Raw genomic sequence first — 22,883 nt, 5'->3', positions numbered from 1 at the left:
GAGAGTTCTTGAACACTGAATCAAGTGCCAGTAGAGATGGCTTTTCAATTGTTTCCCAACTAAAGCTAACTACTGTGTGTATCTGATGCGTACATACAGGTAGTGCCATGTTCGATGCGATGGAGGTTTGGAGGTTTGGGGATAGCATGATTATATTGTCAACAAGTGAGTCTTTTTAACCAAAAGTACGTTGGAAGCTCTCGACCATGCTCATATACTGCTTCTATCCCGAGCCATACAGTATCATAGCTCTCACTGAATGTAGAACTTCTGAGACTTTATGAAGCCAACTGGGTGAGAGAAGTACAGGGAACTGATGGAATTCTCGTGATTTGATTGATTGAATATATCAAATAATACAGACTAGCGGCTCTGAGTTACAAATATACAGATAGATACTGTAGTATGTACTGGTATCCCAGTATCGATTCTCACTGCAGAGTTCCGGGGATACATGTGATATAAATCCCATATTGAATATATTAAAAGAGAGCTATAACTGAAGAGGTTGCAATGAGACACCATCATTGTGATCATAAATACTATCCACTTATTCATTCAGTTGTGGTTGTGTTCTGAGTCGCATTTCAAGTACAGGTACAAGTGTGTACATGCTTCGATGATCCTAGTGAAATAATGCTGACGGCTTATGGTATAGCAAGATAGACGGACTAGACACAAAGTACCAAACAACACCAACGTAACCAGTCCAACAAGAGCCTCAAAACGATACCAAAAACACTGCCTCTACTCTCACACCAAGCTTTGTTGTGGATTACTGGAAGACATTCCCCTAAGCTTCTTGTCGAACCTCGTCTTCGGACTTGAACAGTGTGACAAAGATTGTCTGAAAAGAGATCAAACTTGAAGAGGGCATTATATTAAACGGCCTGTACAGTATGTGCCAAATGTTACCCAGGTGTATTGTATTACTAAGCAGGGGTCGTGTTGACCTATACCATTGACACACTTCTACCGTAGACTGCTGTGCTTTTCATGTGAATTGCATTGTAGACAACTTTGATATTGCATACTCTATCGTACCAGTCAGAATAATATTTTTATTATATAAACCACGCACCCCATCTCACAACGCCATACAGCCCATCAGTTGGTTTATGTACGATACCACAGCATGTACCAATATGCACCCTCCCACAACCTCGACCACATAGAGTGGAATCATGCACATCTGATTTATCCTCCCAACCTTGCAATACCTACATCACCAGTCAACCCCCCAGCTACGCAACTAAATCAACCTGTGCAGATGACAATCGACTTTGACAGCATCATTGCGCCCAAGCTGGGCGCACGCGAGTCGATTTCGTGGAACAGAAACGGCATCATTGCCAGCATAGGCGACGAGGGCGTGGAAACCAATTTGTTGGTGTGCACCGATGGCCAGGACTGGGTGCTGACCAAGCCGACGTTGTACGCTCCCAAAAGCATCCTGCAACCCCCGACGACCTCGTTTGTGACTCCGCATCGCGCTTTCTGCCATGTGGAGTGGTCTCCTTCGGGATCGGATCTCGCCATCATTGACACTCTGGGCTCTCTATACATCTACAGTCAGTACACCACACTATCGCCCATCACATGTCTCAGAAAGCCGCCATCCGAGGAACTGACGACTCCCATCGATCTCAACGCCATTGTAGGATTCACCTGGGTGGCTCCTGAAAAGCCCGTCATCTTGACCAACCCGGGACTCAAAGCAGGAGGCAATGAAAAATCGAAACAAAAGCTGTCGGACGTGAAGGATTTCCCCACCGGCCAAACTTCGCAGCTGCTGGGCTACTCCGGCATCAGCGTCACTTACGGAGTGAGTCAGGGACTGCATTTGGGACCCCGAATCCCTCAGGGCTTTGGAGCATGCATAGGAGTGACCAGATCGCAGGTGCTCAAGCTGTGGACCCAAAACGGCCCCTCGCAGCCATATAACCTCGTTAAGCTATCACTCAACCAGCTGCATTCCGACGACATCATTTCACATGCCAGTTTTGCAGGCACCAAAGACCACAAGATGCTGTTGGCATGCTACTCGCCAGCAGGAGCCATCTACCTCTACAGAATCGAGGTGGAGTGGTCCAAGGAGGAGGAACCTAAACTGAGAGCAACTCGACTGCTCAAGGAGACACTTATGCCGCAATCAGGTGCCCCGGCGCGACTCACTGACCTCAAACTGTTCAGCATCCGGTCGAACCAAGTGTCGTCAGAAACAGAGGCTGAAATGGTGTGCGTTTTCACGGATACAAAGGGAGCCACTACAAACAGATATGAACTGCAATCACATACACCGGATCTCAACTCGACCTTTTATTCACTCGGCACTAACGACTCATCCGCCAGCTCAACTACAACGCACAAGACACACATTATCTCGCTGGTGGAGACCACCACCTCCAACAAGATTGTCAACATTGGCTCGCAAGTGTATGACTCCATCTTCTTCGCTGCACACGAAGACGGCATTCTCAACTTTAGATACAGAGGCAATGTGTCTTCTTCGACAAAGGGAACGCCTTTCAACATGTTCAGTGATGCTGGCTATGCTTTTACTCCTCTCCCCAAGGGCTCAGATCGTCCTGATTACATTTGTGTATCGCCCACGTGTGCCTCCTACGTGTATAAGACGAAAGATGGACTGAAGCTACGAATCATTGACAACAAAATCCCCGATGCCGATCTCACAGTTGCCCAGATGGTTGACTCCGCTTTTGTCCTTTCTCTTCGACACTCGGTTTCGTGCATTTCTGCTGTCTGTAACGATGATGTCATGATGGTAATGCGACGAGAGATTCAGCGGGTTTCCAAATTGGCTCCTGCTCTTGAGACACAGTTCCCGTTGCTACTTCTAGCTGAGTCACACAAGGCTATCAACTTCTCGCTGGATCTCAAAAAGGACCACCAGATGGACAAAATTATGATCAACCCATCTCTCCAAAGACTCCTGACCATGCAGACGGTTATTGGAACACAGCACGGATGGACTCGAAATGTCACCTCGCGTCTTTCGTGGTGTTTCCTCAACCTCCGTCTCGTCTCTTTCTCTTTGACATTTACTCTACGAGCCATTGGACAGCAGAAGCCAGGCGTGGCCCCCAACCATGCCATGCGAATCCACTATCTCATGTCTCTATCTGGTCTTAAGCGATGGTGTCTTGATTTCGCTGCCTATCTCTGCCAGGAGCTGTTGGCTGCCTCCAACGAAGGCCCTAGTTACTTCCAGAAACAGCATGTGGCTTTACCCATGGTCATGGCGCGTTCTTCTAGAATGTTGCTCATGTACTCGTGGCGAGGCATTCGATCGCTAGACACGATCCTGATGCAAAAGCCTGGAACGGAGACGCAAGAGGCAGGCCTGGCGTCCCAGCGACAACGGGAACTGTCGCACTTCACACCCATCTCCATGACATTCTTTGAGCAGCTTTTCAACGTTATTGATTCACACACGAAGCAGGTCGCCGAAAACGTGGAGGACCGTTTGGGGCTAGAGCAGCAGCTCCTGTTCCAGGGAATGATCCCCCAGCAGTTCTTGCCGCTGGCCAAACGGTGTGTTGATGAGTTTGACAAGTTCCGAAAGACAAATGATCTGTCGCCGTTGTACTTTTACAATGTGTCGTGGCTCGGCCTTGACGAACACTACGACGGCCGTCCGGCCCCAACACCTGCCATGGCTCCCTACAGGAACGTGACGTCCACGGGTCTGAAGATTGACTGTCTGCGAAAGTTCATTATCGAGCGACAGGAGGGAAGCATCTTGCGGGTGTGTCAGCGATGTGCTGGAACGTCAGTGTTTGTGGACTCATCTGACGGCAAGCAGTTCACTGGCACACATTGGACGTTTGCTTTCCAACGAAACTGTTGGTGCGGAGGCATGTGGATTCCCGAAAGCTTGGGTGTTTGATCTCAGCACCAGTATTTAATTAACGATGTTTGCATACACTAAAAGTACAAGCACACACATACATACTATATATAGTATATACGAGTAGCAAGACGCAGAAATACACTGAGAAACACGAAATACCAAGTAAAGAACCCACTGTAGTATTTAGCGATTACTGCATCGATCAGTTTTTGTGTTTGTACCACTTTCTCCTTATCATATTGGCCATTTACATACAGGGTCTACTTGTACAGTATGTACTTTTTTCCTTGTGCAGAGTGCTAATTCTATATCATACATTCCCATTATGTCGTTGCGATTACCCAATGTGGATAGGGCCTTTTTATTATTACTTATTCGAAGCTAAATTGGAATGTGTGTTTATTCTCGTGAGACAACCAAGAGAGGGATCTGTGGGGAAGAGAGTTGATCGGCCGCGCACAGCTGTGTATTGTGTGTGAGTGAAAGTGGACCGGCAAAGATGAAATGTCCACGACGTTGCTTATGTAATTGCACACCAGCCGATACAGGCGCTGTACTGTATTGATGCTGTACAGCTATGACCGCATCTGTAATATGTGCAGGTGCAAGACAAGATTCGACCGGGGGTCAATAAACTTCCACTTGTTGGTGGGGGGTGGGTCAGTGGAAAAAGACATGAGTGAAATACGAGTGGTGGAAGGTGGAAGGTGGAAGGTGGAAGACATGGGGTTGGCTGTATGGTGATCACACACGGCCTGTCGGTACCAGGGGTAGTTTCCACGGCTTAGCCTCCCCGTAACACGGCAAATATCAATATCGAGTATCGAATAAGCTCTCACACCGGCCTAAGCGAAAGCCGTAGTATCAAAATAGTCTGTGGTGGTGAGAAAAATGCATTATTAGGTGAAGGGAACGTTTGATGAAGAGTCCTTGGGCCACTAGAACAGCAGAGCCAGCAGCGCTGCGCCGGCCACGGCCGTGGGGACAGCAGCAGCGCCTCCAGGGGCTGCATTAGCGTCAACGTATTTTGTTGCTTGGGTCTGAGCAGAGGCCACCACAGTGTCGTAGGCAAGCACCCAGGCGCCTCCTCGGTAGCACTGCACTGGGGGCGCGTTGAGGTAGAAGACGGGCTTGGTGGTGTAGAACTCAAAGTCGGGGAGTGGTGCGGTGATGCTGGCGGTAGTGCCGTTCAAGATGGTGGCATTATCGGGGCCGCACAGCGCTGCCGACGTCCATACCTGACCCTTGGAGCACACGGCAAAGTGGTTGTCATTGCCCTCGAGAAACTCGGGAATGTAGTATGTGTGGTCCGACTGGCACGGGAACACATTGTATGCTTGCGGCGTGGGGTAGACCAGGTAGACGTCTGTGGTGGGGGCTGGAGACTGCTCCAGGGTCACGATTGGCGTCGGGGGCAGCATGTACGTTGTGGACCATGACGGAGGTGCCCATCCTGTGGTTGTGACGGTGGTGACGGTCTTTGCTGCGGGCAGCTGGGTCTGTTTGACGGTGACGGTAGTGCCAGCTTCCGGAGTAGCCGTGATGAAGACTGTGGAAGGCGGTGTGGAAGGCTGGATGATTGTTACCGGTGGGTTGGTGTTGGTGACCGGCACGACAATCGAGGTTGATGGCGTGGAGGCGGCCACGACGACTGTGACTTCGCTGGACATGGCTGGTTTGATGTTGGATGGGTAGCAACAGCTGGGACCGCGGACTTTTTTGTACTGAGAGAGATGAGGGGGATACAGTCTGCACGTGATGCAAACAATCCAAATCCCACTAACTCTGTTGAACAAGCGAAAAGCCAAAGCGAAAACTGCGAAAAAACGAAAACGAAAAGTCTCATTGTCACAGCAACCTAAAGACACTTGTAGATGAGCAGCAAAACACGGTATGGATTTGCGACTGGTGCAGATATTATGGGTAATCGGTAACCACGAGCTCTTCTATCAATCACAGCTTGTCGAACCAGCTTTGCACAACTCTCCCCACTCCCCCCCTGAAGAACATCTACCCCCCCCTGACCCTACTACCATGTCTCATACTTGTCTGTGAGCCCTCCACATTGGCTTTTTAGCGCATGGGCCATGCAACAAGCTTGTCCGTGGATACAATTTGATAATTGGGCTGTAGTTACATGGTGTGCGAGGATGTGTACTCAGAAACCTGTAGCTCATGATCGCCTTAGTGTCTCTATCGCCATCATATCCTCTACTACCACTCGCAGCCGTACGTACTACTCGTAGTGCCCGACTAGCAACTGGTTCCTGCCTATGGCACTATTATTCACATTTCCGCTCCCAACTATATCTGCGGCAGTTAGGTCCTGTACCCCGCCAAAAATCTTAGCGCACTGGTAAATTAGTGGGGCCAGACAAGCTAAAAAAAAATTGGGACTTCAACAACAGACAGATATCAGAGACACACAAAATGGCTGATGTAAGGGCGGTAGAGGTGAAAAGATTGGACACAAGATACTTACGTACTTTCTCAACAACATAGGTTTCCCCGAATTCTTATAGCTGTTCTACACAACCAGTTAGGGATGCTGTTTTCATTTTTTTCTCAGCTCAATTCCGATGACGTAAACTCAAACCGACTAGTGGCTAATTAGTGGGGTCAGGTCCGCTGCAGATCATCTCAACCGACATTGCGCTGACCAGTCAATTTCAATTACGTTTCCGAATTGGTGGGCGAAGCGAAATATGTGTACGTAATTGGCTGTTCAAGAGATGTTGGCAATATACCGGGAGCACTGTACAGTTTTTTAGCGTTTTTCTTGAGTTGAATATTGTACAAGTAGTGAAGTAGGTACAGTCGACTATGCGAACTGTGATCTGAGCTGTGATTGTTAACTAAGGGCTTTTAGTATGGAGATTCAACCGGTTACGCGGACCCTCTACACATGCTGGCTATTCTCATCAGAAGGGCACCCTTCAAGCATTCTCTCCTCTATACGAGCATTCGCAAACGTCTACACAACGTTTCGGAGATCGACACTGGAAGCTTCCTTTCCCCACATACGATGAGTGTCTTAGAATCCGAGGCGGAGACAACTCAGTGCCGTGATGGTTGCTAATGACGTGAGAGATAATACCGACGGGTATGACTGTAGGCTGGGGGCTGTCAGATAGCTGTGAAAGTTGCCAACGTGACGTGCAATAGGCAACAGATAGAGAAGGAGGTGTAGAGAGTATCTACATACTCGTACAGTGAGTGCTTGTAGTAACGGACTGCCAGGACAAGTATGGACAGAAGAGAGACAGAGAATTAGCCATTTGGTATTTCTTTCAGAATTACGAGTTTTATATACCTGGGAGTCTGTGGTCATCGCCTTAGAACATCTGCTCCTACTCGCTCCCATAATGCTTGTGTGGAGAGCGTCTTTTTTCCTGTATCGCACGTGCGTTACGGCACCTACACAACTGAGCTTCCTGGGTGATTGTGTGAGTACGTAATTATTCAGCTACAGTTGACAATGAAATATTTCAGGTCTGGAAAATACCCTTGAATGAGATTGTATGTACCAAAATCCACCACCAACAGGTCACAGCAACTGTCATTCATCACGTGCGGAACCACTAGCATACTATTAGTGACAGTACATCGTAGAAGCGAGTGGTGGCGTCGCTGGCTGTCTAAGCCACAATATTGCGTACCTGCTTATGACGTACTCGTGCTCGTACTCGTACCAGTACAGGCCCAGTCTGTACACACCCAGCTACTCGGCTATCGAACAGTAGCCACCTTTCTCCTAGAAAGGCTTTAAAACAAAACCCGGGTCCCTACTCCGATAATGCAACCTTCTCCACACTTCATTTGTCAGCCTCGGCCGATAGTACGTCAGTCCAAGACACAGGGATGACAGCCATATTTAGTTGTTCCGCTGTCATATATATACGCATGCCTGGCGAATAATCACAAAAGACAGAGCATGTCGGCTTCGGAAAAACAGCCTATTCAATCGTCGGACAACTCTGAGCAAGACATACAGCCTTCACAGCAGCAGCAACGACACCTCTTCCACAATGATGTGCGTCCCGGACACTATGCCGTGTTAAAAAAGTCACTGTTCATGATGCTCTTTTTGAGTGTCGGAGTGCTGGCTGTCTTTTCCGTCTTCTGGGGCGCCATGTTCCGCAGATCGGAGAGGGCTCATAACCTACGGGTGGGGGTCATCAACTGGGATCAGGGGGTGGTCGGAGACTTGTTCATGGACCAAGTGGGTGCTAGACCTCAAGAAAAGACTCTGGTAGCGCTGGATTACATTCCCTCAGACATGTTCAGCACTAGGGAGCAGATCGAAACTCTGGTGGTACAGCACAACTATTGGGGAGTGCTGGTGGTGGAACATAATGCGACCGAGGACACCCAGGCGATACTAAATGGAGACATGAAGGAGGCACACCAAATATCATACTACTATGCATCAGGAAGACAGGAAACAATTCATTGGACCTACATTCTTCCCCAGATTCTAGAGTTTCAGGCCCAGTTTTTGGAGAAACAGGTCCCTCATATTCAACAGCTGCTGACGAGGAACTTCTCAGATTTGCAGGTTGCAAACATCATCAGAAACAACATCACAACACTGAAGTTTGCAAACTACGACATCAGGCCATTTACAGGAGGAGTAGCATCGGCTATAGACAATGTGGGACTCATCTATCTCATCATTGTATCATTCCAACAAACAATGATGTGGAATCTCATCCACGCCATAATGATCCCTTACAAGATCGTCTTCTGGCAGAGATTTCTGTACAGATGCGCCGTCAACTGCGTCAGTATGTTTATTGTGTCGCTGTGCTTCTCGCTCGTGTCTCTGGCCTTCCAACAGGACTTTGGAGTCGCCTACGGAAAAGCAGGCTTCGTAGTCTACTGGCTCATCAACTACCTGGCTATGTTAGCACTAGGAGGAGCCACGGACAACATTCAGATCATCTTCGTCAAGTACTTTCCCCCAATCTTGCCTGTCTGGCTGCTCTTCTGGGTCATTGTCAATACTGCCACTGCCATGTCTCCTCTGGAAGTGTCGCCTGGAGTGTACGCTTATGGAAAAGCCATGCCACTGTACAATGCATTGGAGGCCATCCGAACGATTCTGTTCAACGTCAAGTCTACAATTGGCTTGAACGTCGGAGTACTGCTCATCTGGATAGTAGTGAACTGGTGCATCTCGTTTGTGGGTCTGTGGAATAATGACCGCTTGGCAAAGGCGAACAACAAAAAGTGATCGAACAACGAATGAAACAAAACTACATTATACTACATACTGCAATATCTATGTTAATGAATAAATTATTGTATATTTCCACCTTACCTGCCTGACTGCTGTTGGAGAAACGAAACATGTGCCAGCTTGGATGCGAAAGACCCATCATGCGCCTGCCAAGAAGGCAAGCTATCCACCTCCACAGTTTTCCCGTCAAGACTTTTTACAGCAAACTCGTCCATACCTACTCCATCAAACGCCACTCCGCCCATTCTCAACCGACCAAGAGCGTCTGTTTCTCGATGACACTCATTGGTGATGATCTCATGAGCTCCTTTAGTCACAGACAGCTGCAGCTCGTTCTCGGTGAAAATGTTCAGAAGACAGCCCTTGAGTCCAGGGATCTCGAGGTTAGGGGGGATCCGCTCAATGAGCTTGTATGTGGGAGTCTGTGCCATGGCGATGTTCTCCAAAAGCGCCTTGAGAAACAAGGGCTTGTCGATGGAGTAGTCGACCAGGAAGTTCCACAGCTCGGAATCCTTCTGCTTAAGAGAAAAGGAAATGGCCTGGTAAGGGTCCTGCAGCTCGTCAATAATCAGCCGCAAGGCCTCCATGTTGCGGCCAACCTTTCCAAGCAAGTATACCAAGTCCGGAGTCAGACTCTTGTCTGCGCGACACAGGTCAACGGCAGAACCAATGTCGTAGTTATTGTTGGACTTGAGGAAGGCAGAAAGAGCCACATGGTCGTACTTCGCATACAGAGCCATGAGCTGGTTACCATAGTCACGAGCAGCAAACGAATCAACTTGGTTCAGAGAGTGCAGGTACACGTATGCCAGGGGAGAAGACTCAGGGAGAGAAGAAAGAACAGTTTTGGGAGGCAACTCATGGTAACCTTCCACGAGCAGCTCAGTGGTGCGTTTCAGAGTCGTCTGAATCTCCTCAGCAGATGCTTTGTCAAGGGCAGCAAGAGTAGATGCTGTGTCTTTACCAGCTCCAATGGTCAGCAGGCTGGGGATATCCTTGGGTGAAATATCGCTCAGGAGATGATGAGCTTCAATTAGATCAAGACACCGTTCATCTCGCAACTCCAGCAATAGCGCCAGAGCAGGCTTATACTTTCCGTCGGCAATGTTGAGCTCAGCAAGAGCCAGCTTCAGCGCACTGGTCTTCTTGTCATCTTCAGAGGAATCAATCTCTTCAACAAGAGACTGCTCGATTCCTTCGCCGAACAGACCCTGCCACTTTTTCATGTAGAAACCAAACTTTTCAGCATCATCGCGTAGATAATGACGCAGGTACTCGTCGTAGACCGAAGACTGAAGCTGGTCAGGGAGATAGTTTGCCAAAAGCTCGTAGTTGTTTGACTTTCCAAAGATGAAAGCCCAGTTTGCCCAGTCCTCCGACCAAATTGTGTGTTTGTAAGTATCCTGAGGGTCAATTGTACCCAGAAATGCAGTCAGAACAAGAGAAAGAGCCGCTCCAGCTTCTCGCCAAAGTTCATCTCTTACGTGAGACTCAACCCATTCAATGCCGAGATTCTTTCGCTCCACAGTACCGTAGATGGACTCACACGTGACCCAGGCAGACTCGTACTTTTCGTGCTCAACAAGCCATTGCACGTGATCGGTGAGATCTCGCTCACGAGCAACTACTCCGTCGTGCGCACTGATAATGTAGTACTGTGCTTTGGCATCTTTCTGCACAGGTGCATGGGTCTGCAGCTGGTAGTCATTGGGACCCAAAGATTCAAAGCCGTTGAGAGGCAGCTCATCAGAAGACACTTCTTCACCTGAAGCAGCATCAATGAGCCGCAACTCGGGTCTCTGGGCCCGTCGCTCTCCTTTGGTGTAACACAGCAACATGAGCATGTCGGCTCCAAAGGTCGAAATGCCACACAGGAGAGAATCGACTCTGAACTTGGTCACCACAGCAACTGTTGTTTCTGGCTGGGGTGATTTCGTGGAAGACGCAGAGGTTGAAAGGATTCGGCGCGAGAATATTGACATGCCGTCGTTGACAGGCTCCTTCTTGAGTCTCTTACCACGTTCCTTCTTCTCCTGCGTCACCTCCAGAATCCAAATGTGGTCTGCCCAAGCGAGGTAGATTCGATCGTGTCCATCACTGAGATGCATGCGGGGATGGTACAGATCGGCCCGCGAAATGTTGTCAGGTTTGGGCACCTGAAGAACCTGTTGTTTAGTCACGTGGTTCCATATCGTGATTCCGTCGTCGTTGATCCACAGCACTACGTCGCCAATCCACCTCAGCAGCACGATTGTCGAGTCGCTGGTGCAAATATTGGTGTCGCTTCGAGCCTGCAGCCATCCCTTTTCCGATAAGACCACGTTTCCGGCGGTTCCACCAGACACAAATGTCTTTGATGAGGCGTAGTTTGGGTCTAGGGCTACAGCATGAACTGGTCGTTTGAAGTCGGATGCAGCAATGTCTTGGGGATCTGAAATGCTGCCGATGACTACGCGGCCATCTAGGGACGCCGAGGCAAAGTACGTGCCGTCTGTGCTCAGAGACATGATACTTGCCGAGTGGGCCTTGAAGCTGCGGATCAACTCAATGTTGGGTCTGAACAGATGGATGAGACCCGAGTGGGTGGCGATAATCACAATATTATCGTTGACCAACGTGGCAGACACGGGGTCGCGCGTAAAGATAGTTTTGGGAAGACCTGCCAAACGAGAGTACTTGAGTCGTGGTTCAGCTTCTTCAGTATCAGAGTCAGAATCGGACTCAGAATCGGAGCCGGAGTCTGAGTCAGACTCAGACTCGGAGTTGGTGGATTCCGAGTTGTGATCAGACTTATGGTCATCATTCTGTTTGCCATTCTGTTCATCATTGCCTTCTTCCTCCTGCGTATCCTCCTGTCCATGCTTATCAGATCCTTCTCCATTCTGAGCTTCGTTGTCATCACTATGTCCTTCCGTATCCTTCTTACCCGAGCTATTATCGCCAGAACCATTGCTTGTGTCGTTTCCGTTCGTCTCAGTTGCTTCATCGACTTCGTTGTTGGCAGTAGTAGTACTCGTATCGGCCGTATCTCGAGCGGTGTTGTAGTCGGAGCCACGTGACTGGGGAATCACCTCCTCACCCGTCGGCGGATTCTCCACATTGCCACCTTCATGTTGAGTTTCAGCTCCCTCCATAGCATTGTCGTCTGGCATCTTGACTGGAGAGGATGTCTGCATGATTATGTAGGCTGTGATATATGCGGGTTACCCGGGAGTCGAGTCCAGGGTGTCAGGAGGTGAAAGTGGTAAAAATGGAACAGTTCAAGATCTGAAAAGTGTATAATGACCACCGAGACGAGACAAATCGAATGGTATAGTTATTATTCTGTTAGAACTTCTACCTGCTGATTTAAAGACATTCGCTGTTACCCCTTCCTCGTCCAGAGCTATGACGTCTTCGTACATACAGGTGTATATTTGTACGTTTGGAACCAGCCGACACTTGGCAGCGACGTGCTTGTGTCAAGAATTACTTTTTTGGACGTTGAACGCGCACCAGTTCCGTATAGTACTTGTACAGCGGGGATTCTATTGTATCTCTGTAGCGTATGTATTGTTTAACTACCGAGTGTGTTTTAGTTGGGACGGTTAAACTACGGCAAGGTGTAGTAGTAGAAGCTACAGCAATACCAAAAAGACCGTGTATTGTACGTACTCATGTGACTACTTGTAGAATGCGACGACAATCACAATCACAGATGAGCACTGCCGTAACACTGTATAACGACAACACCCCTGCTGTCTCATGTCATATTTATAGGTGCATGTAAACCCGGAACAGTTCTTTTTCTGAGTCTGAAAGTTGTTTCTAAGAACGAGTACCAAGTGTACGAAAATACACGCCACGGTAGGTGAAATTGAAAAAGTGGGGCAACTTCCCACTAAAGGGGAAGTTATCAAATTACCATCTCTTTTGATTTTAGTGGTTTAAAAGGGTTTTATATATATCACATCGATTTCTATCAGAACCTCTAACTGATCATTACACCTATTTTCATCACAACTCTGATCCCAATCAAAGTTCGCTTCATCAACATGCCAAAGGCCACCAGAGGTGAGTAGGGAGAATTCGACAGCGGAAAAAACCAGCCGGTGAGCAGACAACTAACGCAGGCGTTCTGATTGAATGCGATCCCTCCATCAAGGCGCTCATCGTCAACATTGACTCGTCGCAACACAACATCATTTTGGACGAGCTGGATGACACCCATCTCATGATCCACCCCTCCATGGTCGAGGTGGTCAAACAGAAGCTCAACAAGATGCTGGCCGAAAACACATACAACCCCAACGAGGAGGCTGCCAAAGCGACTGGAAAGTAGACAGTCGACGGATTATTTATTCAATAAAATTGCAGACAAAGTGGATGGACCGTTCCTACTCTACACACTGCCTTGCAGTAATACTGTCATAAATGTGGCCTGTTGTACAATACGCGACAATGATACTGTGTATTGCAGCTGTCTACTGTAGTTTACAACGAATACACACCCGTAGTAACTGGTGGTCTATTTTATGTGGTCTTTTTTCTACCGACTCTCTACAAGTCTCCCCCACTCTCCATGTAATTCCTTCATCATGCGTTCAGTCGTATTTACATGTCCACCCTCTAACTTATTGCTCACTAATATACAACTTTTGAATAACGTCTCCAACCCAACTGACGAATCCATCCACCTCCATAAGAGCCTCCAGCTGCTCAGGCTTGCCCCGAGTGACCATCTTACGATGATACTCGTCGTAGTTGCGCACCAACAAGTCCTGGATGGCCTCAATCAGCACATCCGCAGCCTGGGCATCGTCCACATACGACTTAATCTTCGTGTACGACCGCGGAATCTCCGAGGCCGTGTCTTCTCGCAGTTGCCGCGTGTCAGTCACAATGTTCTCCGGTTTGGGGTCCGTCATGATGCTCTTGGCAATGTGGCGCACCTCAGACTCGGTCATGGTGGAGATGGCGTTACGCAGGTTGGCAGAAAGTTCCACACGAGCGTCCATCATGGAGTTAATGACTCGAGGCAGAGAGGCTCGTGCAAGACCAGCAATGCCATCCTTGTCGGTGGTCACACGTCGCTCACGCGCAATCTGGCCCAGAATGCCCAGAGCTCCCGAGAAGTCAAGCTGCTTCTCCTCAGGCACAAACTGAATGTCAAACTCAGCCACCTGTGAGTTGAGCATCAACAGGTTCTTGATAAACCAGAGCTCGGCGTCAGACGGACCCAGGCGCTTCTGAGCCACCACACGTGCAACATTCAACGAAGTGATACAGTCGTGCAACACATTGTGAGCCATGGTATCAAAAACATGCGAGTTGACCAACTGGTATATTTGCGACAGTAAAATCACAGTTCGTCGTAGAGGAGGGTACCAGCCCTGAAGGAGATCATTGGAGATATCGGCGTTAGATTCGTCGCCAACAGAAGAAGAAGCTGTCTTATCATCTTCTTTTTCATTGGTCCTTCTGCTACCAATCAAGAAGTCTCCGTCTCCAGGAACGTAGTTAACAATCTCATGATCAATGATATTTTGGGCCCTGAACACCAACCGTGACTGGACGTCTTGTAGTGCGTTGAAAACCAGGTTGCCAAAGCCATCGTCATCCATACTCTCATCGTCCTGCAGGATGACGGCAATCTCACACAAGACAGAAACAGACCGATCTCGAAGTATTCGAGTTCGAAGCTGGTCATACAGACCCTCAAACAGTCCATCCATCCATTCAGCAAGTCGACCATGGCCCTCGTCGGGGAAGAAATGGTCAAAGAGCCGCTTCTCGTCGCTGAAAATCTGCTTGTACAACGACAGCGCCTTCCGACAGAATTTGACGCTGTCTGTGCCACTGGAGGAGTTAATGTCAAACACAGATTTATCAATGTGAGGTCGCAGGATTGGTTGACGGGCTGCAAAATACTTTTGGTATAGCTCCTGCATCATGGGCTCAATCTGTGGATACTGAGCTCGCTTTGACACCTCAGACACCATTTCTCCCAGGTTAGTGGCCTGCTCAAACTTGCTGTACATGAGAGCATGACTGGCTGCCGACGAAGAAACGGTAGCCATCTTTTCCTGTGCCTCTGCGCCAATATCCGTCACCTTGTTGCCGAAATACACCACCACCAGACGTAAACATCGCACTAAAAGTGCCATGAAGCGCTGCTCATAATCCTCAGCACCCTTGAAGTTGTTGTGCTCGGGGATATAGACAAGCGACTCGTCAATCTGCTGCAGAATGGATCTAAACGCTGGCGTCTTGATGAAGTTGTGACTGCCTCCTGTCACCTGTCTCTGGACAGATTCAATGCGGGTGAACATGTCGAGATTCTGTTGCAGATTACCGATGAGAGTTTCCAAATGTGTCTGTTCGTCCATGAGCGCATTGCATTCGCGTTGGAACTTCTCCGTGTCGTTTTCCACCTTGAGGAATGAAACGGACAGAGTGTCCAACAAGCCAATGATGTCGTTAGTCTGGTCCAGCAGCTTGGAGCACGTCAGCGAGTACGACGTGGCCTGCATGTACATGGTGGTGGCCCTTTGGAGCTGTGGCGTGTTTGTTTCTTGTGATGACGATGCTGATTGTTGTAGGGAGCTGTTTCCGGAAGGAGAAAAGAGCTCTTCCACTTCTCTCCTCGAGAATGGCCATTCTGTGCGCAGTTTCTCAACCTCGGGTCTCTCCAGCGAGCCCACATTGACGCTCTGTGTCCGTCGACGCAAAGGAGGCACCTCCAGCACATCTGTCTGGGTCACTTGGACCACCTTCTCCACGGCCACGGACTGAATGATGCTTTTGGCACGTGATCTCTTCGGGCTTACCGGCTTTGGAGCCGGCTTCGCCGCGTCCATGTATGCCCATTCGTCGTACATCTCTCTTGCTGTGTAACCACGTCTATCCTCCGGGTGTGGGTATGGAGAGCTGTACCACGTATGTCGGATGTGCAAATAGAGTTGCGCGTGTGTTTGGAGTGACATGAGAAGTAGGAGAACAAATGTAGTGGGTAACTGGGTAAAGGAGTTTGAATAACAACAGGTAATTTACATACAAAAAAAGACCAGTCAACCCCTCGGCTTATGTTTCAGTTTCTTCCGAATCAGATCACCGTGGTAGATGGAAGTTCAAGGTGATCCGTTTAGTTGAATATACTTCAGCATAAGCTAAAAGTTTGTTAATGATTTTAGGAAAGTAGAAACTCGACAATGACAGGGGTAAAAGATATGTTATGAGAAATAGAAATGTCAAATTTCAATCACAACCAATTCAAGATCCAGAAATTAAAAATTCAGTTCTAAAATACCACGTTTTAAGCCCCCTATACCTTCACCTCCATTCCACCTCGGAGTTTCACTATCCGCATAAGGTTTTAGTCTCAATATGGAGATCCGGAAACACCATTTCTACGACACGATACATTGTACTTTCGCCACGCTCTACAACATGTCTATTGAGGAATGGAAGAAAACCAAGCTAGTGGGTGTGATTGGCATGGGCGACATGGGCCGTCTGTTTGCTAACCACTGGAACTCTCAGGGCTGGAAAGTGCTGGCCTGTGATCAGGAATCCCACTATGAGAAGCTCAAGGAGGAATTTGCCGATTCGGAGATTGAAATCGTCCAGAATGGCCACTATGTGTCTCGAAAGTGCGATTACATTCTCTACTGCGTCGAGGCCGAGAATATCGGCAAGATTGTCAGCATCTACGGTCCCTCTACAAAGGTCGGTTCCATTGTAGGTGGTCAAACGTCCTGTAAGGCTCCCGAGATGGCTGCGTTCGAGGCACATCTGCCCTCTGACGTGGATATCATCTCGTGCCACTCACTACACGGCCCCAAAGTCAACCCCGAGGGCATGCCTCTGGTGATTATCCGACACAGAAACACCGAGGAGTGGAAGTTCGAGTTTGTGCAGTCACTGCTGGAGTCACTCAAGTCCAAGATTGTCTACCTGTCGGCAGAGCAACACGACAAAATCACTGCCGACACACAGGCTGTGACTCACGCCGCATTTCTGACCATGGGCAAGGCCTGGCAGGCGAACGGACAGTACCCCTGGCAGATAAGCCGTTGGATCGGAGGTCTGGAAAACGCAAAGATGAACATCTCGCTGCGAATCTACTCCAATAAATGGCACGTCTATGCCGGTCTGGCCATCTCAAACCCCGCTGCCAAGGTTCAGATCCAGCAGTACGCATCCAGTGCCGGCGATCTGTACAAACTCATGATCACAGGCAAGGAGCAGGAGTTGCTTGACCGCCTTACGGCTGCCCGAGACTTTGTGTTTGGAGGCCTCAAGAAGGAACACTCGCTGCTGCTGTCCGATGAGATTCTCGAAAAGTTTTCGCTCGGAACCAAACCCCTGGGAGAAACACAAAAGCCGAACTCGCATCTGTCACTGCTGTCCATTGTCGACTCGTGGCACAAACTCAAGATCAACCCCTACGACCACGTCATCTGCTCGACACCTCTGTTCCGAATCTGGCTGGGTGTCACTGAATACGTCTTTTGCACTCCAGGACTGCTCGAACAGTGCATCAAACACTCCATTACTAACCAGGACTTCCGACCCGACGATCTGGAGTTTGTGGTGGCTGCTCGAACGTGGTCTAAGGTCGTTTCTTACGGCTCCTACAAACTGTACGAGCAGGAGTTCAACGACACCCAAAAATACTTTGCTCACATGTTCCCTGAAGCCACTCGAATTGGCAACGAGATGATCAACACCATTCTGTCAACCACTTAAGACACACTTGCAGGTCTAAAAGTTCCTAGAAAACAATAGTTTCAATAATAGAGTGACTATGATGATGATTATTATGAGGATGAGGAGGATGATGATGATACAAAAAGTATTACTTATACAAATCTATTATAGTAGTTTACCACTGTTCTGGTTTTTGTTATATATAGTTAACTGACAGCCATCAAGCTACCGGTACTTGTACTGTCTCTCTATCGTCGCTTGTAAATGCAAGGCTTGAGCAACCACTCGCCCTCAGCCTGCTTCTTTCGTCTCTTCTCGAGCTGCTCGCCGTCCTCGGGTCCCTTCTTTTCCTCCTCATCTCCATAGTCAATGAACTTTCGCTTTGGCACCTTCTTCTTTCGTTGGGCGAGAATCTCTTGGGTGGGTTTGAAGAACTCGAACCGCACAAAGTGCGTGTTTTCGTCGTCTGTGAGCTTGTGGAAGAAGCTGAGGCTCTTGAGCACCTTGATGAACTCGTCGGTCTGGCCGTCGGTGAATCGAGACTTAATCTCGGCGATCCACAGCTCTCCATTGGGCCGCAGAATTCGCATGGCCTCCTTGATGAAGTCCAGGAAGTTGGTTCCCATAAGAGCCAGACAGAAGACGACAATGTCAGCGGAGTTGTCTTCCATGGGCACATTCTTCACATCTGCCACTGTCACTCGCTCGTTGGCCTTCTTCAGATCAAACGACTGGGTCTCGACCACCAGGTTCTTGTTCTGGGGGTTGACGCCCTTCTTCTTGAAGTTGATCTTGCTCAGATCCAGCGCCAGCTGCGCCTCTCCACAGCCCATATCGGCCACCACAATCTTGTTCTCGCGCTTGTGAGCAGGCAGCCCTCCAGGAGAACACACAGGCTTGTTGAGCCTCTCGGTAAACCGCTTGACAAAGGTGTCCACGGGGTTCTCGGGCCAACCCTGCACCTGGTTTCGGAATCCAGCATGATACTCGTCAAAAATCTCGGGGTTGTCGGTAATCATTTTGAGAGCCTCTTCGGAGGGAACAGTATACAGCTGCTCGTTGATCCATCGGAACCGCGATCCGGCCAGCTTCTCTTTCATCTTGAGCTGAAGAGGTGTCAGCTTGGCGGCAGGAGCCTGTGTGAACGCTTCAGCAGGAGGAGCAGCTGGCTTGGAAGCCTCTTCAGTCTCAGAAGCCTTGGCCTTCTTATCCTTCTTATCCTTCTTCTTGTCCTTCTTGCTCTTTTTGTTCTTGCCAGAATCAGCAGCATCCTCAGCAGCAGAAGCCTTCTCAGCAGCTTTAGCGGCCTCAGCCTTGGCCTTGGCATCAGCCTCGGCGGCCTTCTCGTCATCCGCTCGCTCCTTCTCTCGCTGCTCTCGCTTCTCCCGCATCATGACGCCTCGCTCGGCCTGCTGGTCTCGTTTTTCCTTCTGACGCTTGGTCAACTTATCAGCCTTGACATCGTTGGACAGATTCCATCCGTCAACCTGGAACATGAACGACATTGTGTGTGTGTTTAAGTCGGTAACTGGGGTGTGAAATCAGTTTGAAATAATTAATCCAAAATAATTTTTCGAACCCAGATTAAGCTGCATCATTTCTGCAGAGCTGAAAGTGGTTGAAAGAGTGACGGAAATAATGGAGACATTTTCATATAAATTACTTGTTGGAAAATGCAAAGGATTTGTGCACATTGGCAATGTAAACCCGAGTTAACAGGATCTTTCCAATGCCCTAATTACTACATACCGAGGCCCAAATTTACCGCTCAAGTATGATGATGTACTTGCTTGTACCCCCTTCAAGAACCTGAACTGTTCCCCCTTCAAACAGCAATAAAGAACATATCGTAACGATACATAAACCACTCGGAATCCCCAGCACCTCTAATTACCCACGAACTCCAAAATGCTGTACTATTGGCATTAGCGACCCCCCCCCCCCCCCCCCCCCCCCTTTGGCATTATGTTAGGCTGACAATAGTGTAGTATGTACAAGTGCCAACAGCTGTACTTGTAGCTACAAGTAGTACCCGTATGTGTACAATCACTCGCGACGCTCACACCTATGGGTGTGTCATAATAAATCATGTAATGGAACTATATACCGTCTCACGTGCCATTACTGTTCACGAGAGATCCACATATTTACTCTTTCTAGTTCTTGGTCTCGATCTTGACCTCGGTCTCCTTGATCTCGATCTTGGCTCCATCCTCGGCCACCTCCTCGGTCACCTTCTGCTCAACCTCGACAGCAGCCTCCTTAACTTCGTTCTCCTCTCCCTCAATGTAAACTCGTCCCTCCTTTCGGGCCTTGATCATGGCGTCCTTCTTCTTCTGGGCAGCGGCCTTGGCCTCTTCCTTGGCCGCCAGCTCCAGGGCCTCTCGGTCTGCCTCCTGCTGCTTGTGCAGCTCCACCTTCTGTGCAAAGGCCACATCTCGCAGATGGGTCTTCTTGGCCAGCTCCATCTTCTTGTCGTAGTCGGTGACAAAGGGGATGGAGTACTTCTTGAGCTCGCCGGCGGAGACAGGGGTTGCTCCGGCAGCCTCAGCAATGGTCTCGGCCATCTTCTCCCAGAACATGGAGGCGATAGAAATGGTTTCCTCGGAGCCATCAGTTCGAGTGATGGTCACGGTAGGTCCAACGGACTTCTCCTTAGGAGCCTGGACTCGAGACACACTCATGGCGACGGAGGGGTTCCAGAACTGCAGAGTGGGCAGCGAATGGGTCCAGAACAGCTTGGTCTGAGACCGGTTACCAGAGTCCTTGAAACGGAGCTTCAGAGCCGAGACATTGTCGGGCAGCTTGTATGCTCCAGGAGCGGTGACGACCTTGTTGAGCTGGAAAATCTGCTTGTCGACTCCAGTCATGTTCTGGTAGGTCTGACGGAGGTTTTTTGCCAACTGTTTGGACGACATTTTGCTAGTTGTGTGGTCTGAATATGTCAGATCAGGTGCGGTTTCAAGCAGTATTTTGGCTAGGAAATTTGGTGATGAAAACAGGTAGGGTAAGAGATTTAAGGTTACATATAGGAAGTGGTGGTGATATTGAGGGGGCTTTAAGGTGGATGTAGGAACGAAGTGAAGGGTAAGAATATACTTGGAAATGTTGAAAGTGGACCAAAATATCTATGTTTTTTTTTTTCCACATGCTTTTTCTTTGATTTTTGGAGCAGTTTTAAGGATCGTTTACGTAGCAATAAGTTCAAGTACTTCTCAAGTATTCTGTTATAACGTTTACTTAACCCAAATTAGAACACTCCTCCTTCACAAGTGTTTTTAAGTTGTAAGGGTGAGTCCAGGAGGTTATGGGCGTCATTAGGCGACCCGTATTTGGTGTCTCTGTGCACTTAATGGCGTTTGAACAAGATGTATTCAACAACACACCGCGTCCAGATACCTGGGATGCAAATATTTTCTGAGAAAGTCGATATTTGGACAGTTGAATAGACCCTGACTACATGCTGTGAAACAGCCTGCAGGTGCCAACATCAACTTTAACACACACGATTACAGGAAAGACGCGTTGATGGCCAGGTTTGATCTAGACGGTCACCAGTCTAACAGAAGTGGATTTGCCAATTGAGAGGAGATACGACACAGACAGTCCGTGAGAAACAAACTACTCAACGACTAACAACTCAACGATATACATTGCATACACCAACTCTGACTCAACGTTCCACCACGGTAAGCCATTAAGAGACAGACACCGATACCCAGCCACAGACATAACTCTCGACTAGGCCTGACATGTTCCCCTACAAAACCAACCGACGCGGCAGCCGTTCAGGTGACCGCGAAGAAAACCCGTTCGCAAACACCCAAATGTCGCGGTCCAGAAGCTCATCTCTGTATGGTGGAGGAGCACCACGTCCAAACACATCTCACGGGCACAGACCACAGACAGCAGGTCGTCCACACACGTCGCATACCCACTCGACCAGCGTCAACTCATTTCCAGCCTTCAACAACGGATACATGGGCGGTCTTGGATCGGGGTCCCCTGCAGGTGGTAAGCCAGCGTACAAGAGCCATCATCGCTCGTCCACGTTGCGGGACGTGCGTGATTTGGAGCCCGAGACTATTGAGCCTCCCTCTTCGGCGTGGTCGGCGTTAGGAGCTCTCAGAGAACGTATCAGACGTCTCAACATGGAGTCTGAGATGGAGGGAGATGATGAGAACTCCGAAGACTCGGCAGGCACCGAAACGGAACAGGAGGGAGTCTCCAGAGCAGATGGAGACACGTCGTTTGCATCAAACGAGTCCAGCGAATCGTGCGAGTCCATAGAGTCGGAAATGGAGCATCAGAGAGCCCATATACAACAACCTCTGCAAACTCAACACACTGGGCAGTCCACTATGTCCAACTTTGATCACTCGGAGGACATGATTGACATTGAAATGTCGCTGAACCGATTGAAGAATTTGGATGCAGATCTCTACGAGTCCTTGTATACCATGTACGAGGAGATGACTGCCCTGTGCCACTTACCAGGCCAATCTGGCCTCTCAGAAGGCATCTCAAACAATTTAGTGGCTCTTTCCTCCTTCGTCAAGATCCTCGAGAAGAAACTAGAGATCCATGCCATCAAGAGAACCAACCGAAGAAGTGTCATTGGTGTTGTTAGTCCTCAGGGATACAGCTCTAGCAGCCCCTACCAGAGTCCCTACACCCAACAACAGATACCGCCGTCTCAACAACAGCAGTATGCTCCTCAATTCGTGCAGCCCCCCCCACAACATCCGACCACTCCCCGGATGCCCCGGTCGTCGTCGTTGAGATCTGTTACTCCAGCCACGCCCTCAGAACTCGGAACTCCTAGCTACGCTAGACGCCTTGCTGCCCACAATAGACGGCAGAAGAGCATGAGCATGAGCCCAGACTTTTAACGAAGGAGTAGTGGGTGCTTAAAACGAGATCAAGAGGTGATAAAAAAACGGGATTCTGGTATGCCTAGCCGTAGCTATCCAATGACGGCGTTCATACCAACATGTAGAATAATTTATTAGTAATGTACAACCACCTGGTGATTATAGACGGTTGTAGATGCAATTGAGATGTTTCAGCTGGAAG

At 49.0% G+C, this 22,883-nt stretch overlaps 11 protein-coding genes across 11 annotated transcripts; 6 read left to right on the top strand and 5 right to left on the bottom strand.

Moving 5' to 3' along the window:
- Positions 1-1,135: 1,135 nt before the first annotated feature.
- YALI1_F23595g (uncharacterized protein) lies at positions 1,136-3,910 on the top strand (the record flags this gene model as incomplete). The annotated part of the gene is made up of 1 exon (XM_505551.3): positions 1,136-3,910. The coding sequence occupies one exon, from the start codon at positions 1,136-1,138 to the stop codon at positions 3,908-3,910; it is 2,775 nt and encodes a 924-aa protein (XP_505551.3).
- A 528-nt stretch (positions 3,911-4,438) lies between these two features.
- YALI1_F23560g (uncharacterized protein) lies at positions 4,439-4,794 on the top strand (the record flags this gene model as incomplete). The annotated part of the gene is made up of 2 exons (XM_068283424.1): positions 4,439-4,609; positions 4,663-4,794. The coding sequence occupies 2 exons, from the start codon at positions 4,439-4,441 to the stop codon at positions 4,792-4,794; spliced, it is 303 nt and encodes a 100-aa protein (XP_068139525.1).
- An 18-nt stretch (positions 4,795-4,812) lies between these two features.
- Positions 4,813-5,544, bottom strand: YALI1_F23551g (uncharacterized protein; the record flags this gene model as incomplete). Its single annotated transcript, XM_505550.3, has 1 exon — positions 4,813-5,544. The coding sequence occupies one exon, from the start codon at positions 5,542-5,544 to the stop codon at positions 4,813-4,815; it is 732 nt and encodes a 243-aa protein (XP_505550.1).
- Positions 5,545-7,808: 2,264 nt separating this feature from the next.
- YALI1_F23529g (uncharacterized protein) lies at positions 7,809-9,110 on the top strand (the record flags this gene model as incomplete). The annotated part of the gene is made up of 1 exon (XM_505549.2): positions 7,809-9,110. One exon carries the CDS (start codon positions 7,809-7,811, stop codon positions 9,108-9,110), a length of 1,302 nt encoding a protein of 433 aa, XP_505549.2.
- Positions 9,111-9,193: 83 nt separating this feature from the next.
- YALI1_F23484g (uncharacterized protein) lies at positions 9,194-12,292 on the bottom strand (the record flags this gene model as incomplete). Its single annotated transcript, XM_505548.3, has 1 exon — positions 9,194-12,292. One exon carries the CDS (start codon positions 12,290-12,292, stop codon positions 9,194-9,196), a length of 3,099 nt encoding a protein of 1,032 aa, XP_505548.3.
- An 858-nt stretch (positions 12,293-13,150) lies between these two features.
- Positions 13,151-13,437, top strand: YALI1_F23474g (uncharacterized protein; the record flags this gene model as incomplete). The annotated part of the gene is made up of 2 exons (XM_505547.3): positions 13,151-13,169; positions 13,229-13,437. 2 exons carry the CDS (start codon positions 13,151-13,153, stop codon positions 13,435-13,437), a joined length of 228 nt encoding a protein of 75 aa, XP_505547.1.
- A 292-nt stretch (positions 13,438-13,729) lies between these two features.
- YALI1_F23446g (uncharacterized protein) lies at positions 13,730-16,081 on the bottom strand (the record flags this gene model as incomplete). The annotated part of the gene is made up of 1 exon (XM_505546.2): positions 13,730-16,081. The coding sequence occupies one exon, from the start codon at positions 16,079-16,081 to the stop codon at positions 13,730-13,732; it is 2,352 nt and encodes a 783-aa protein (XP_505546.2).
- A 463-nt stretch (positions 16,082-16,544) lies between these two features.
- YALI1_F23441g (uncharacterized protein) lies at positions 16,545-17,846 on the top strand (the record flags this gene model as incomplete). The annotated part of the gene is made up of 1 exon (XM_505545.1): positions 16,545-17,846. The coding sequence occupies one exon, from the start codon at positions 16,545-16,547 to the stop codon at positions 17,844-17,846; it is 1,302 nt and encodes a 433-aa protein (XP_505545.1).
- A 209-nt stretch (positions 17,847-18,055) lies between these two features.
- On the bottom strand, positions 18,056-19,312 carry YALI1_F23414g (uncharacterized protein; the record flags this gene model as incomplete). Its single annotated transcript, XM_505544.3, has 1 exon — positions 18,056-19,312. One exon carries the CDS (start codon positions 19,310-19,312, stop codon positions 18,056-18,058), a length of 1,257 nt encoding a protein of 418 aa, XP_505544.1.
- Positions 19,313-19,963: 651 nt separating this feature from the next.
- On the bottom strand, positions 19,964-20,725 carry YALI1_F23399g (mitochondrial 54S ribosomal protein mL61; the record flags this gene model as incomplete). The annotated part of the gene is made up of 1 exon (XM_505543.3): positions 19,964-20,725. One exon carries the CDS (start codon positions 20,723-20,725, stop codon positions 19,964-19,966), a length of 762 nt encoding a protein of 253 aa, XP_505543.2.
- Positions 20,726-21,559: 834 nt separating this feature from the next.
- On the top strand, positions 21,560-22,699 carry YALI1_F23391g (uncharacterized protein; the record flags this gene model as incomplete). Its single annotated transcript, XM_505542.3, has 1 exon — positions 21,560-22,699. One exon carries the CDS (start codon positions 21,560-21,562, stop codon positions 22,697-22,699), a length of 1,140 nt encoding a protein of 379 aa, XP_505542.3.
- Positions 22,700-22,883: the final 184 nt, after the last annotated feature.

This window comes from Yarrowia lipolytica, chromosome 1F (genome assembly GCF_001761485.1).
Source record: "Yarrowia lipolytica chromosome 1F, complete sequence".
In the NCBI taxonomy this organism is placed as follows: Eukaryota; Fungi; Ascomycota; class Dipodascomycetes; order Dipodascales; genus Yarrowia; species Yarrowia lipolytica.
This window is presented reverse-complemented; position numbering and strand designations above follow the sequence as displayed.